The 17,373-nt window shown below is 42.6% G+C and overlaps 1 protein-coding gene across 1 annotated transcript in view; it reads left to right on the forward strand.

Annotated features, from left to right (window-relative positions):
- Positions 1-17,373, forward strand: part of TRPM2 (transient receptor potential cation channel subfamily M member 2) — a 349,568-nt gene that overhangs the window by 90,029 nt on the left and 242,166 nt on the right. The window contains exons 4-6 of the mRNA XM_082260372.1: positions 2,551-2,722; positions 3,064-3,247; positions 13,572-13,738. Of these exons, the coding sequence (XP_082116498.1) occupies positions 2,551-2,722; positions 3,064-3,247; positions 13,572-13,738 (523 nt within the window). The remainder of the gene's footprint in view (positions 1-2,550; positions 2,723-3,063; positions 3,248-13,571; positions 13,739-17,373) is intronic.

Genomic DNA, 17,373 nt, shown 5'->3' on the forward strand with positions numbered 1-17,373 from the left:
CTGTTTGTTCATAAAATCTGAAATGTGTCCAGATGTTGGCTTTTAAAACGCTAGGTGCATTTTTTATCTCTTGCTCTTTTTCTCCTACTGCCATTACTATACTACCATGTATGTGACGGAGACAGATGATGTAAGTTGCCAAACTCTGTCAGTGTTAAAAAAAAAAAACACTTGTAAACCAAGCTGCAACAAGCAAGCAACATCTTTCATAAAATATTACTGTGTCTGTCTATCTTGATCAGTCCCTGAAAAGAATACACTGAGCCAGAGACCCCCTTTCCCCCACAGCTGCCTGACACTGACAGAGACCACCCTTCCCCCACTGACAGAGACCCCCCCGATCCCCACTGACAGAAACCCCCCTTCCCGCACTGACACTGACAGAGACCCCCCTTCCCCCACAGACACTGACAGAGACCCCCCTTCCCCCACAGACACTGACAGAGACCCCCTTCCCCCACAGCTGAAGTAGAGACTCCCACCCCCACCGCTGTCAATGACAGAGAGACCCCCCCTTCTACCCCAGAACAGAGATGTCCCCGACCATCCCCTGTCCCGGGTCCCCCAGGGCCCCATCACAGACACCCCCCCCAGAGATACAGAGACCCCCATAATAGCCCCTTGCCACCAGAGAGGCCTCAGGCCAGGCCACTAAATAAATGTGGGAAAAGAAGACAAAAGAAAAGGGGCACACCGACCTTGTGCATCACCACTAAAACCATTTATTAAAATATTAAAATGTATACAATATACTCACAAGGCAGGTGTTTCAGGGGCGAGCCCCCTTCCTCAGAGCAGCAACTTTTCTGGCTCTAAAGAAGGGGGCTCGCCCCTGAAACGCATCAGCCCAGCCATAGCAGCCCCATGCGGCACACTGCATGCCATTCAGCTTTGTGTGGGACTTTGGCTACCTTGGAGATTTTATGTGCAATATGGATGTGTGTACTATCACACCTGCCTTGTGAGTATATTGTATACTTTTTAATATTTTAATAAATGGTTTTAGTGGTGATGCACTAGGTCGGTGCGCCCCTTTTCTTTTGTCTTCTTTTCGCAGTTTGTTCTGGACACCCTTGATCCTGAGGGGGCAGCAAGACCACAGGCTTCTTTCCATATGAGTCTGAAGTATCCCTTTTTCCTCTGTCATATTCTACTCGAGCGCAGGAGATTTGCTTTACCACTAAATAAATGTGCACCAGTGTTAATTTTGGCAGCAAATTTCAATTTAGTTTTAGTCTTAGTCTTAGGACTAAAATGGCATTTTAGTTTTAGTCCCATTTTAGTCTTTTGCAAGTGTTTTAGTTTTAGTCGTATTTAGTCGATTAAAACTCCAGTACATTTTAGTCGACTAAAACATCCTACATTTTAGTCGACTAAAACGTCCTACATTTTAGTCGACTATAACTCATTTTAGTCATCTATATGGGTGTAGTTCAATTGTTATTTGTAATGCATTATTTAAGCATTTATCTACAATTTCCAAACTCATTATATACTACTGCTGGTCCTGGAGTGAAAAATCTAATGTGTTATCATTTATGGTATTAAGCTTTGAGCATGCACCAGTGTTAATTTTGGCAGCAAATTTCGATTTAGTTTTAGTTATAGTCTTTTGACTAAAATGCCATTTTAGTTTTAGTTGTATTTTAGTCATCTGAATTGTTTTAGTTTTAGTCGTATTTTAGTCGACTAAAATTGTGTTAATTTAGTAGACGAAAACGTTTTAGTCGACGAAATTAACACTGATGTGCACTGCTGCTCATTGTGCTTAACAATTACTACTACACTACTCTGCTGCTGACTCTCTCACTAATTAATTTGTGATACATTATTAGCACCTGCTGTGTGTGGTTTGTTGTGCACGGCAGCATAGTACCACACTGAGGAGGACACACTAGTGCTCTCTGGGCTCCAGTGGCTGGCTGTGGCTGGCGTGGCGGCTGGGCCTGGGACGACCACCGTGAGGCCGCGCTGGCTGGCTGCGATGGGGACGCTTGGGGCTCCAGGTCTCGGCTGGCTGCAACACTCGGGGCTCCTGTGGAGTGTGGACTGGCTTGGCTGGCTGCAAGGCCGCAAGTGGGACGCCGATACATGCGGGGGATGTTCTTCTTACCACTACCCCTCGTGTCAAAGAGGGAAGAGGAAGGGGCGGAGCCTTTTTATTCAGCTCCCGCACTAATCCACCAATCAGCTGTGTTCTTTGACTTTTTTTCTCCCAGGCACGGGAGGGCGTGGCGCGGCTTGGATGACGTCATTTCCTAATCGATGTTGCCGCCCCCCGAAGCGATGCAGAATCGCGAAGGGTCGCATTGCGATGCATCGATTTGCCGTTTATATTTCACAGCCCTAATAAATAGCAGAGGAAGATTACTGTTGAACAAAGCTGTAACTTTGAGCAGAATTGGCCAAGTTCATGTTCATTTCACAGTGAATTTTGAAAAAACTTTATTTGTAGAATGTAAACAATGGTGTTGAGAACTAATGCAGCATAGTAGAGATATATCACCTATGCATTTGAGCATAATAATCTTATTTTTTTTTTCTTTATAGAAAGTGTATATGCATGTGTGGATACTCCAAAGAACAACATATGGATATTGCTACAAGGCCGCAACCCTTCCAAAGCAAAGAGACATGGGATCAAAGAGAACATATAAAGGAGATGCCTACAGATGCTTTTGGAGATATCAGCTTCACTGGCCTGGGTCCAAGAGCTGGAAAGGTTTGTTTTATAATAATTGTATTTTAACTTTATCTTGTTACATTAACTGTAACTTGCTCCATTATGAGCTCTCTTTATTAATATTTCAGGAATTTTGAGAAACATCTATCCACCATCAAAAGCTTTCAGGCTGAACAGTTTGTCTTCTAACTTTATCTGTCATAGAAACTGAACTTTGTGTATTGAAATGCAGATAAACTAAATTTATTTAAAAAAATGCAATAACACCAATTTTGTTTTAGAATTTATATATATAAAATATATGTAGTACAATGGTGTAAGGCATGTATTTAAATTTCTGTATGAATATAATATTGATTCTTCCTTTTTCCCTAACTCAGCAGTATGTGAGAGTGTCTTCTGATACTCCATCCAGTGTACTCTACCAACTGATGACCAAGCAATGGGGTCTTGAAGTTCCCAATCTTTTAATATCAGTAACAGGTGGAGCCAAGGACTTCCGTATGAAAATGAGATTGAAAAATATTTTCCGCAGAGGTCTTGTGAAAGCTGCACAAACTACAGGTGATTTTATAGTTGCTTCTGTATGCATTACCAGTTGTCTAGTTGTTAGAATAAATTTTAACAATCTGGGCCTGTGAAGGGGCTGGAATATTTTTAACTTGATTTGATTGATCTAACAAGTTAATATTTTCTTTTACTTTTGTGTGAACATCTGCCCTACACTTATCTGTGAACTTTAACCCCAGCGCTTAATGTCACAATTGAATGATATTTAATCCTAGAGGAAAATAAAATCATTCAAAAATCACACTCTGCTCATTGGCATGGCAGGGAATATACCTTCATCAAATTGCCAAAAAGTTTTTTTTGTGGTGTTTACATTGTTTTGGTGCTCTGGGATAAAATCTGAGCTATTATTCCCTTGTATGGGCCTGTTTGCTGTGCTGGTTCAGTAAAGCAGTTATAATTAGGGATGATCGAACGGTTCGGGTCGACCATTGGTTCGACCCGAACATTGGCTGTTCGAGGTTCGGCCGAATTTAGAACTTTTTGCTGAAAAAGTTCGGAATTCGGCAACCAGAACCGACCAAAATGCAATGGTTCAGGAAATGGGCTTTAAAAGCCCGTGATTGGACCAGAACCATTAGTAAAAGCCAATTGAGGGGGCAGGAGAATGCTAGGAATGTGATTGGAGTGACTAGGGGGTCCATAGTCCAATCATTAGTGAATACGCCCCCCAGTATATAAGATAGCCCCCACCCAATTCCTAGCATTGTTATACAGGGACATGGAAGAGAGTGGAAGCCGTTCATGGACTTTTGCTACAAAGTGTCATTTAGCAATTTTTAGTGTGAGGAAAGGGATATCTAGTGTAGTTAGGGTGCTATTTTTCCACTATAGTTTGCTTTAATTATTCCGTTTCTGTAGGGAAAGTGTTAAGTGTAAGGGGACCGTAGTGTAGTGTAGGGTTAACTGACTGTGACTGCTATGGCAGGGTGACAAAACCCTTCCATAGCAGGGTGACTGCTATAGAGAAAAGATCGTTTCTCTTGTGTCACTTTCAGAGCACTAATATGGCTCCGCTCCTGTCAGCATTCTTTTTGCTGCAGGCGTTGCTAGTGCTTTTTTGAGGACATGTTTGGAGTCAGGCATGACATCTGAACATGTGTATAGGGGTATATATACACACACATGTATGTATATATACACCTGCACATATATAGGTGTGAAAGGAGCAGAACACTATACTTTCGCTAATGAAATAATTTGCACTAATATGGCTCCGCTCTCAACACACCTATATATGTGTAAGTGTAAAATACATATAAGTGTGTGTGTGTATATATATATATATATATATATATATATATATATATATATATACCCCTATACAGAAGTTCAGATGTTTTGCCTGCCTCCAAAGAACCCCAAAAAATGCCCAAAAAATGCCTGCAAGAACAAACCTGGGCATTTTTTTTGGAGCTGGCATTTTTTTGGCAGTTTTTTGGGTTCTTTGGAGGCAGGCAAAACATCTGAACTTCTGTATAGGGGTATATATATATATATATACACACACACTTATGTGTATTTTACACTTACACATATATAGGTGTGTTAGGAGCGGAGCCATATTAGTGTTAATTATTTCATTAGCGCAAGTATAGTGTTCTGCTACTTTCACACCTATATATGTGTAAGTGTAAAATACATATAAGTGTGTGTGTGTGTGTATATATACCCCTATACAGAAGTTCAGATGTTTTGCCTGCCTCCAAAGAACCCAAAAAATGCCAAAAAAAATGGCAGCGCCAAAAAAAAATGCCCAGGTTTGTTCTTGCAGGCATTTTTTTGGGCATTTTTTTGGGTTCTTTGGAGGCAGGCAAAACATCTGAACTTTTGTATAGGGGTATATATTTACACACACACTTATATGTATTTTACACTGACACATATATAGGTGTAATAGGAGCGGAGCCATATTAGTGCAAATTATTTCATTAGCAAAAGTATAGTGTTCTGCTACTTTCACACCTATATATGTGTATGGGTATATATACATATAAGTATGTGTGTATATATACCCCTACACAGAAGTTCTGATGTTCTGCCTGCCTCCAATAACCCCCAAAAAAATGCCCAAAAAAATGCTTGATACTAAACCGGCAAGGTGTGAAAAGAGCGGAGCCATATCCCTGTTCTATAAGTGACAAAATGCAAACAATCTTTTTTTTATGGTTCTGGACATGCTACAGAGCTGAAACTTCACAGGTACACTTTTTAGACCCCCCCCCCCCCGACACTAAATCCAAAGTCAAAATCAAAAAATCTAATTTTTTTATTTTTTATTTTTTCAATAATTGGCTCTCTATCAAAAATGACAATTTTTAAGAACTTTTTTTGTGTGATTCATAGTCCCTGGGGCATGACCCAGAACCCTAGGCACTTTTTAGGGGCATTTATTGGGTTTTAGGGCTTTAAAATGGTGTTTTTTGATTACCGAAGTTCGGTCCCATTGATTTCAATGGGGTTCTGAAATCCGGGCCGAACTTTCGGGAAGTTCGGATGTTCTGGCCGAACCGAACTTTTGAAAAGTTCGATCATCCCTAGATATAATAAGCTATAAGCATTATATCCAGCTCGTATAAAAAAAATACACATTTTCAATGATGTTTTTTGAACTAGGTCATACCAAGAGACAGTAACAAACCAAGTCTTTTAGAGAGAAGTTCACAAAGTGAATTACAATACCATTCCCTATCACATATTCAATTGCCAGTCTTCAAAATGTTATATTAGCATGAGTGCACGTGATTCTCACCCCTGCAGATTGAGAGCTGAAAAACTGTTTCCTGGAGATTGTAGTGATAACGGGAAGGCCAACTATGGTGATCATCACATTACACTATTATTTATAGATCAAGCAATGATAAAATCTTATATTGTGTAAAAAAACTAGCAGAATAACAGAATGATAGATGTAGACCACACTGTCTCTGTTGTTCTCTGCATTACTGGTATGTCTGGGGTTCTCCCTGGTTCTAGTGGGTATCTCTGGGTCAGGGGTGCCACTCTCCAGCAGGCTCTGGATTCGTGTCCTTTGCTCAGGGTTCAGCTCCTCACATGGCTGCTCTGCAGCTTTCTCCTAACTCTTTGTCCACAGCTGCACTAATCTATACAGCTTCCCCACAGCCTCTCCAGCCTGCTCTCTATTCCTGAAGGCTGTCTCTCATTGTCCACTTTTCCTGTCTCCCTGCAGCCTGTTTCCTGTCTCCCTCTGTCCACTTTGTTCCTCCCTTCCCTGGCTTTGCCTCAGATCCAGTGGGTGATGCTATAAATCCAGGTGCCTAAGCAGCCAATCAAATCTTGCTCTCACCCCTTTATCTTCCCCAGCTTTCTCCAAACACTGTCCTGTCATCCTGGCAGGGATATATATATATATATATACAGGGCTTTTTTTCAGCGGGAACGCGGGGGAACGCAGTTCCGGCACCTCCAGTCTGAATGTATGCAATGGCAAAGGGGGTGCTGGGATCAGTGGGGTGAGCTGAATGGCCTACTGATGCTGGCTGCCGGAGGATCTATTGTTGCTGGGGTGAATCTATTGTTGCTGGAGGGCATTTTGTTGTGGGGGGGGGGCTATTGTTGCAGTTGAGGATTTATTGTTGCTTGGGGGAACTATTGTTGCTATGGGGGCTATTGTTGTTGGGGGGGGGGTCTTTTGTTGCAGGGAAGGATTTATTGGAGGGGGGGGCAATTGTTGCAGGGGAGGATTTAGTGTTGCTGGGGGGCTATTATTGCTGATTGCAGGGGATCTATTTTGCTGTTTTTTCTATTGTTGCAGGGGAAGATTTATTGTTGCTGGGGGATCTATTGTTGGGGGGTCTATTGTTGGGGGGGGTCTATTGTTGCTGATTCCAGGGGATCTTTTTTACAGATCTTCTAGTTATTAACAAATTCTACACAAATTACCTAGAACCACAACATTGATACTTGGTTCTGTATTCTCTAAAAGGGGGGGGGGGGTACTGGGAGGTGGGTAGAGGGTGGAACCAAAGGACAGCGCTCGGAGGTGGGTAGGGGGTAGAAAAGAGGGGCGACTCTGAAGAGGGGAGTACCTGCACCTATTCTCTGAGAAAAAAAGCCCTGTGTATATATATGTGTATATATATATATATATATATATATATATATATATATATATATATATATATAGTTTTTATTTTTATTTAATTCTTGATTTATAATTTTCAACAAGGAAAAGTAGGAGAGGAGCTGCACAGCAATTCAGCAATTCCAATGACATAATACAGCATATAAATTGACACATCCAGTTACCAATACTCAAACAGCAGTATCATAGGTTTTATTCAGTAAAGCCAAAAGAGTAGGAGGTCGATGGAACCTGAGGTATCTCAAGAGGAAGAACCTCCAGGCATATCACAACTAGTCTTGCACCTGGATCAAGTTGAGGACCCTCTCACGTATAACAAGAAAGTAGGAAGCTAACAAAAAAAAAGGGGGGGGGGGAGTAGAGGGAGAGTGGATGGCTGTTATATACAGAGAAGAGACAGAGATGGTGGGGAATGTGCAATATTTGGGTGCCTGTGGGAAGAAGGTACTGTCCTGGAAACCAAAAGTATCCAGGACACCAAACTACAACTGTGAGCCTACAATGTCTCGGTATTCTGGGGAGCAAGTCAACTCGGTCCAGTGGAGCTACCTTTTATGACAGCGTTCTTCCCAATGGTTAGCTGTTGCTAAAAGTGATTCTGTTTGGTAAGATTGATTCATCTTAGCTCATTTAAAAGGTGTAACAGTAGCAAGGGTTTATACCATTTCATCTGCATTAGATGTAAAAGAAAAGCCTGTGTCCGCAATGGCAGCTGTATGTCAGTCAGTTTGAAGATCCAATGTTGGATTTGTGCTGAGAAATCAGTAAGTCTCAAGCAGGACCAGAAGACATGGAGCATGGTGCCCTCCTCTTCGCCACACCTCCAGCACAATGGCAAACTCTGTTGGAACAGCTTGTGTAAGGTTTCTTGGACCCTGTACCATTTGGTTACAATTTTACAGCCTGTCACCTGATTTTTGCCAGATATTGAAGCCTTATGGGGCATTTGGATGATTCTTTCACTCTGTTGTCCAGTAAAATACATGAACATCTCTAGTTCCCATCTAGCTAGATATTTTGGGGGGGGGGGGGGGTGGGGTACGTCGGCCAGGTGAGTTAAAATATGATGACTGAGACAACCCATGTACAACCAATTCTCCCAATAAACACAATTTCACAAATTCGGTTTGATCTTCTTGCTAGAAATGTTCCACACAGAATCGGTGCCCAAGAAGAGTAGGAAGAAACGTCTCATCTTGTACTCCTTGTTCAAAGGAGTATCTATAGGAGTCATATATGATAGGTGTGAGGTAGACAAAATCCTTGCCCATAAGGACCTTTACTGCTTTCAGGGTCGCCCCTATTGTCAGATGTTGTGAAGGGTGTGAAGGATATGTTGAGGGAGCCAAGGTAAACCTCCCAAAGAGCAGCTCATAAAGGATTGTTTCAGGTGGACCCACCTTTTATCCTATTCAGGCTGCCACCAATTCAGAATACGGGCCATATGTGTCGCCCTGTGATATTTGTGGATGTCCAGTAGACCTATTCTACCTAATGTCTTTGGTCTAATCAAGAGTTGTTAATTGAGCCTAAGTTCCCAAATTTGCTCCAGAGTTGCTTGAGGAAAGCACCTAGAATATGAATCGGGAAAGTTTAGAACAAATATAACAGCCTGGGGAGCACCATCACCTTTAGTGCAGTATTTCTGCCAAACCAGGATTACAATTTTGTGGACCAAGTTGTGAAGTCATTCCTAGCCCAGGCCAAAAAGGGGGGAAGTTTGCTAAAAAAAGATCTCTTATTTCTGAGGTAAGGGAGATCCCCAGGTACTTAAGGCATTGTGAGGCCAATTCGAATGGGAAGTATGTCTGTAGGGCCTCCACTGTCGGTCTGGATAAAGTTACGTTTAGCGCCTCTGATTTTTGAAGGTTAATCTTGAAATTAGAGAGCTTGCTGTACATCTGGTAGGGACATCAGTGGTTGAGTAAGAAAAAACAATCGGCATAAGCTGACAACTTACAGTATGTCCTCCCATCTTCGTAACAACACCAGTAATGTTAGGTTTGTTCATGATCCTAAATAAGAATGGTATGAGAGTCAAAACAAAAATAAGTGGAGATAATGGCAACCCTGTCACATGCCATTTCCCAGTTCAAACAAATCTGACTGCGTACCATTTTCACTGTTGCCATAGGACAGGAATATATTGCTGATATTCATTTTAGGAAGTTCTCCCTCATGCCCCAAGTAAGTTAAATTCAAATCAAAGTCCTGAATGTCCGGTCAACTCAATCAAACGCCTTTTCGGCATCCGTCAATAGTAACATAGTGGAGACCGCCCTGGAGTGGGTCTAATGGATGACGTTAATGTCCCTAGTCATGCTGTCTTTGGCCTCCCTGAGTGGCACAAAGCCAACCTGGTCGTAGTGGATAATCTTAGGTATCAAAGGCAATAGCCTGTTTGCTAGAATTTTAGTAAACCATATCAAGTCAAAGTTTAGTAATGATATTGGGCGGTAATTACCATACTGAGTTGGTTTTTCCCCTCTTTATGTATGACAGTGATGCTGGCTCTCAGGGTATCTAAGTCTCCTTGAAATTGTGGTGGAGAACCTAATTTAAACGATCACGCAAAAGATGGAGCTTGACTAGGGGCCATCCTACTTGCAATTTTCTTGTGTACAGTTTCGAGATGTTTGACCTTAGCAAGAGGTGACGCTATGGGGTTTATTTACTAAAGCTACAGAGGGCAAAATTTGTCACAATTCTGCAGGAAAACCAGTCAGCTTCCAGGTTTTATTGCTTAAGCTTCATTAAACAAGCTGAGCTTAGAATCTGATTAGTTTCTCTGCAGAATTGTGACTAATTTTGCCCTCTCTAGCTTTAGTAAATAAACCCCTATATGTTTGGTGTGTTTAATGCGTTGCTTCTTGAGAACCTTGCGAACCCTCGAATCACACATTTGTGCACTTTCCAGATCACTATTGGTGGAGATGTAGTGTCAGCATTTGCTTAAAAAAAGACCAACAGCTCAGTCTCCACTCAAGTCTTTGTGTCAGCATCCTGTAGCAGAGATTAATTGAGCCGCCATTGCCCTATGTGAGTTTTCCTGGAGATAAAGGCCCAGGCATACTGAGCTTGGTCAGACAACATCTGTGTGGTAATTGACGCTGCATGAACTCTGGGTAAGTCTGCGTGTTTGAGCATGAAATAGATGACCCTAGAATAGGATCCATGTGTCGCTAAATAGTAGGAATAATCTCTCTCTTTGCTATGCAGTAAGATCCAAAAATTAAAATAATGCAAGAAGAAAAAGCAATGGTGGGAGGCAGTGCGAGAGACATCTAATAAAGGGTCTGAAGCTGCATTAAAGTCTCCCCCACTGAGTCCCCTTTGTGAATGTAGAAAGCTCTGTAAAGCAGTGCTCTAGTAAGGAGATTTGATCTGAGTTGGGGGAATAAATGTTGGCCAGGGTCACCAGCGAACCCGCCAAAAGACCTTTTTAAGAACAAGAAGCCCTCCCCATCTGTCCTCTGGTCCTGGAACTGTAAACCTGCTGTGCAAGAAATCAGTATGCTTACTCCCTTGAATTTTGAAGGCCCCATCTCCAGCGGAGATGTCAGGCAATAAAGGTTTCCTCAATGTGGACAAGAGTCGAACAATTCAAGCCCCAAACTGGTAAACTTCTCTGGGAGGAAGGACCCCCTCTCCATTGGCCATAGCAGTATCACCAACCTTTTTACCAAACTGTATAGAGGAGTCCCCCTGATCCCCACAGTGTAACTGAATCTGCCATAACATGCCAAGGTCGGTCACAAGGAGAGGAGGACCAAGAAGAGTTCCCCCATCCTTAATCATGATAGAGAAAGCTCCTCAGGACATATCCCCCAACATTGCAAACAAAACTGGACCCTGTAACATAAAGAACATATGAAGATTCAATAATCCACCAGTTCAGTGAGCGTGTGGCAACTAGAATAAGGCACAAGGTCCTCTGCACTCCCACACTCAGCACTGAGGGAGGCATGTCAGGTTAATCCCAACTGGAACCTCCACAACTACTTAACCTGAGGAAGGCAGTACTCTGAGAAGTGATCAAGTCAGAAAAATATGCCTGGGGCCATCAGGGGACCCATCCAAAGCCCCCCCCTTTTAGCATAAGGGCAATACTAGTGACATGGCTCTGATGACAAGGCATTGACTATTAGGAGTCTAGGCAGGGGTCTCGCTCCAGAGGAGTACAAGGTGAAGTAGTGCTAATACAACCAAGCATCGTGGCTGTGCATCAAAAGGAGCGGTCCACAGATGTGCCCGTGATATCACAATACTGGAGCTTGTGTGCCCCCTGTGTCAAACAGAAACAAACATACACCCCTGTAGAGAGAAATGTTCCATACTACTTACAAAATTCCTTACAGTTCAGTCATGTGTAGAAGAACATGGATTCCATGCGGTTCATGGACTCTACAGGCCCAGGTCTCAGGAGTGGCGGGATCTGAATTATGCATCCTCCTAGTTTATCAGGATCTCTGATGCCTTTGACTCTGAGAGAGAAGAGTCTCCAGTTTGGCAGGACCCATTTCGGAAGGCAGTGCCAGCCAGTCAGAGTGTTCAGGAAGGCAAAGATTGCTGGAAGTTGAGCTGGCGTACGTAGGAGAAACTGTTGGCCATCTTTTTTCACCTGGAGGAGAAACAGATGACCCCAGGTAAATGTTGCATTCACATCTCTAATGTGTTGGAGGAGGGGGCAGAGTTGCTTCCGCATGAACAAGGTCAGGCCTGATAGGTCAGGATAAAAGGTGATGGTGGCTTCATCGAATTCTATAGCCATTGTTCTCCAGGCCTTTATTAAAACTTCCTCTTTTAGGACATAAGAATGAATGTGGCACAGAACATCACACGGGTTAGAGCTGTGTTTATTGTCCCATGGGCCCAAGACTCGGTCGACTCAGTCAAGTTCAATATGAGTGGAGACTTCCCTATCCAACAGAGTATAGCTTGAACCGTGTCCCTGAGGTCAGGTCCTCTGGTTGCTTCGGGTATACTATGTATGCGGACATTATTGCGTCAACTGCGGTTTTCTCCATCATCATCAAACCTAACTCTAAGCTGTTGCAAGGCCCTCACCTGGCCAGCATTGGTCTGCTCCAAGGCCATCAGCCATTGTTCCAGCTGGGCATAAGAGAATTCCACATTAGAGGCTCCACCTGGGCAATGTGTTGTTTCATCTCTGAGAGTTACTTTTTTAATGTGCCCTCCATGCAGAGAACCATGGAATCCAGATCAGACTGTAGAGAAGCAAACAGCTCTCTGAGCTCCTGACTCTGCTGGGGCTGAGAATCGCCTGTTGAGTGGGAATCGGTGGGGTTTGGACTCTGAGTGGAATAACTGAGGAGTATCAGAGAGGGTAGTGTACCCAGAGGAGTGTTCTGGCCACTGCAGCTCCCCGCCAGCGGCTCTCCTGTCCCAAGGCTGTCACAAGTCGCCAGTGCCTCCCATTGGTCTCCTAAACAGCACCATGTTGGATTGTCCCAATAGCTTGGGATTGGGTCTCTCCGCATGGAAGAACCAGGACAGTGTCCGTATGTGGGCTACGCACAGGGTTTTAGAGGTGAAAATATTTTAGAGGTGAAAATATTTTTTATTACTGTATGTAATAAGTGGCACAGGGTTTTAGAAGGCTTGCTACTCTTCGCCATAGGCTACCCAGGCTTGTAGCGAGCTGGCATAAGATGTAGATCAGCTGTGCACATCCTCACAGCTCCATTGCTAGGACATGCCCCTGTACCTCTTATGTTTTGAAATTTGTTAAATATATTTTTAATAGTTTAGACAGTTTTAGAGCTTTTTTTTTTAGGCTTAGGGTATAGCACAAGATAATAAAAGCAAGATAACAAGATAGCACAAGCAAAATTCTAACTCTAAACTGATTACTTTTCACAGAGGATATGCTGGTATTGTTATCATGAAATTAGACTGTCATGTGTAAAATAAGAGGTAGAGATTATTTATAAACTTTTTTTGATCATCAGTTATTACACTAACATGATTGATGGTGAGTTTGGCCTATTTCACATTATGAAAACAGCAGTATACGCATAATAGTTTTTGCTTCTACATATTGAATAGCAGTATTGATGTTAGAGAATTATCATGGGTGTTGAATTGTAACATTGTGCCATTTGTATCACTCAGGCTTTCGCAAAAATAGACAAATGTTATATAGTATTTATAACTATTTATTTCTTCACATATTCTATGCATGTCATGTAGGTGCCTGGATTATAACTGGTGGTTCTCATGCTGGTGTAATGAAGCAAGTTGGTGAAGCAGTAAGAGACTTTTGTGTGGGCAATGCCAATAAGAACAATGAAATTGTTACCATTGGTATAGCTACCTGGGGAATTGTTCATAATCGAAACAGTTTGATCTCCACTACAGTAAGTATTATAATTTTTACTTGTCAAATATTGTTTGTGCTTTCTTAAAGTGGTTCTAAAAGCAGAAGTTTTTTTTTACCTTAATGCATTCTATGCATTAGGATAAAAAACCCTTTGTATGCAACAACTCCCACAGCCCCCCTAATATTCTCTCACCTGGGCCCCATCTCGATCAAGCTATGTGCATGAGAGCCTCGGCTCTCAGGGGACTTTCCCTCCTTATTGGCTGAGACAGCTGCGGGCACCATTGGCTCCCATTGCTGTATATCATAGCCAGTGAACCAATGAGGAAAGAGAGGGGGCAGGGCCAAGGTATAGGACACACAGAGCCGCAGCTTGGGAACAAACTGCTTGCTCTGGGGGCACTCTGCAGGAGGGATAAGCCAGGTGCACCGGTGGGGGACCTGAGAAGAGGAAGAATAGGGCTGCTCTGTGCAAAGCTACTGCACAGAGCAGGTAAGTATAACTTTTAGCCTCTCACACTTTTACAGATATTGATTATTGCCAGGGGTGGTCTATACACACAAAGGAGTCCTCCCTTGTGTGCAATAACATCTGCATTATAGTCACTGTTGGTCATAAACTGTGCAGTTCACAACGGCCTCAGAGAAGGAGCAGAGAAAGCTAATTTTTAAAAACTTTTCCTACATGTTCTTATACAGTAGCTGGGCTTAATTGCAATAATATTTTTTTTATAAAAACATATGTAGTTTGTGATCTTTTTCATGTGGGCTGTCTTTTTATTTTTACTCTTTTGTTCAAACGTAAAGTGACTTTGAGCTGACCTAAGGGTTTGTTAGAAGCTTATCATGGCAAGTAGTACAATTTATTTTGCAAAACTAGTAATTTTTGTCTAAACAATCAAAACTCTGCTGTGGTCTATTAACCACAATAGTGCTTGAATTGGCATCACCTGTAAAACCACTGTCGGTTTTTTCTGTTTCCCATTGGGGAAATTTCCCTTCGCTTCCTGTCCTGTACACTCAACAGTAAGTGAGAGTTGTCAAATGAGCATATGTGAAAGATTTCCCCTTTATTCCTATACCCTGGCTTTTATCCCTGGTGACATTGGTGGTCAGGGTAGTGGTTATAACCCCTCACCTATCTAACTAAATCTAAAAAAAGTTAAGCCTTTAGTTACGCTTTAGGAAGAACATATGATGGTGCACTTGAGATAGTACAGCACTTACAAACTTTTATTTGCAGTTTAACATGAAGGAAACATAATGATCTACCCTGTTCTTGCTAAATAGTGTGTAATCATAGGGGTGTATTTATAAAAAGAAAGTGGATGTCCACTAAAATAACAGTGTGGTAAAACACTTAGTCCTCACAGTCTTTAATTGACTAATGCCATAAGTTTATTAACGGGTGAATCTAAACATCAATCCCCCTTCCAGATCTTCAATAAACATGAAAGTCCAATGTTATTAACGGTAGTTGTTGGGTAAGTACTGCAAAACCTCCGTGTAGTCTGGTCGGGTCACCACAAATCCACCTCCAAGTGCAGGGGGACAATAAGAAATGGCCACTCACCGGATAGATATGCTCACCTACTCTCATAAGTGAGCACCACTCGCATAATGATCACAAATCCACATGTCACCATAGGATAGGTTAAATCGAGCAAGAGATGGTTCCCAATCCAGTGTAGTGTCCCTTTTCTGCCAATGTCTCCCAAATATGTGGAAAATAAACAGATATCTCCACTAGTGCAATACGTCTCATAAGGCTTTATTTCAAAGTAAAACAACACATAATGCACTCACTTGTAGTTGGATAAATCACAGCATATCTCATAAAGGCAGTATCCGGACCCCCTCTCCTAATCCGATGTGGCTCCACGCCAGATCGGGTAGTTCCGGATGTCCTTTGCTGCCGTAAACCACGATTGGGTGCGTCGTCTGGCCACGCCCCGACGCGTTTCGTCACTTCCTGACTTCAACTGGGGGCGCGGCCAGGACGACGCACCCATCCTCTTTATGCTCCGCAATCACAGCGTCGCAACCAATGATAGAGCAACCAGGTCAACCGGAAGGACATCATGCCGACTTCCACCAGAAGGTAAACAAACCATGGACAGATCCCCCGTCTACTATTGATCACCCACCACCTCTGCGGACACCTGGCAATATGGAAACTACGCCCATAGATCTAAGCAACCCAGACCAACTCCTAAAAGGACTCTAGTCTGCTCGGGTGACCTGTTACTCATACACGAGCGGGCACTGTCGATAATTATTACATTACCAGACAAATGACCCGATCTAAATATGTCATATACCCACAGTGCAAATAGCTGCGATATTAAGCATAACAAGATAAAATCATGAATATGCATAAACCTGTGTAAATCAATACAATATATAATAGCATAAGACATATTAAAATATTTAAAAAAGAGAGTATACTAAAACTCAGGTTAAAATCAAATGTTTGAAAATGTTTTAAAATCAAACAAGTTTAAAATCACATATAAGAGCCTAAACTATATCTTGAAATGAAATGTCATAAGACTTAAATGGATGGCAGATGTTACTGCTAATGACTGAAGCCATAAATAGGGATATCCATGTAGGGATAAAATATATATAGACACGAGATAAAATTTGTAGACACTAAATAAAATTAAGAGTCACTGATAAAACAATTGATGTCTAATTCGATGTTTAACCCCACAGGGGCAAGGGATTGGGTCAGGAATAAATCGGACTAAAGCAGCGGAGCGGCCGTGTGAAAGAAGCCTTACACTTAGTGCCAGTTCACATTTCTGCGATGCGGGAATGCTGCAAATATACAGCGTGTTCCCGCATCGCATCTGCTTCCCTGGCAGTTCACACTGCCATATGTGATACGCTGGGGGTGTCAATTAAGAGTTAACGACACCCCCAGATCAGATTGCATATCGCAGTGTGAGCTGTAAGTTCGCACAGAATCGGATCGCACTAGTGTGAACCACCATGCGATCCGATTCTGCTGCGGACCAAAAAGAGTCCTGTGCGAGTTGGGTGCGATTGCGGTGCGAATTCAGCCATACAAACTGTATGGCTGAATTTGCACCGCACAGAGATCGCATGTAATTTTAGGAGCAGTGCGCTCCGAATTACATGCGATCTCTGTGACCGCAGAAATGTGAACCGGCACTTTGCGCCATCGAATGACCAAAAGCAGTCATTTTCATTTTAAATCAATGAAAAATATTCAACCAGCACAAGAAAAAGTCTAATAACATTCCTTTTTTTTTGCCTCATTCGCACAGAATAATTGTATATGCACTTTCACTGGACAAATTTCTGTGCAAATGTTTTTAAAATAGACCCTATAGTGTCAATTAAAGCGAAGCCCTACCCAAAAGGGAAAGCTCCACTTGTTTGCCCCCTCCCCCCCTCCGCTGCCACATTTGGGATGGGGGTGGGGGGGACGGGTACCTGTTTTTGACAGGTACCCGCTCCCACTTCTAGCTGCCTTTGCCACGGTGAACTTAGACGGAAGTTCAGCCTCCCTCCCCCTTCCTCCTCCGCGGGGCCATTCACAACATATATAGCATATACAGTAGGGAACCAGCTGTGAAGCCGCAAGCCGAGACGGCAGCTGCAGCACCTGAAAGCTGATTGAAAAATTGGCTTGCGTAAAGA

The sequence above is a fragment of the Pelophylax lessonae genome (assembly GCF_965119305.1).
Source record: "Pelophylax lessonae genome assembly, chromosome: 6".
In the NCBI taxonomy this organism is placed as follows: Eukaryota; Metazoa; Chordata; class Amphibia; order Anura; family Ranidae; genus Pelophylax; species Pelophylax lessonae.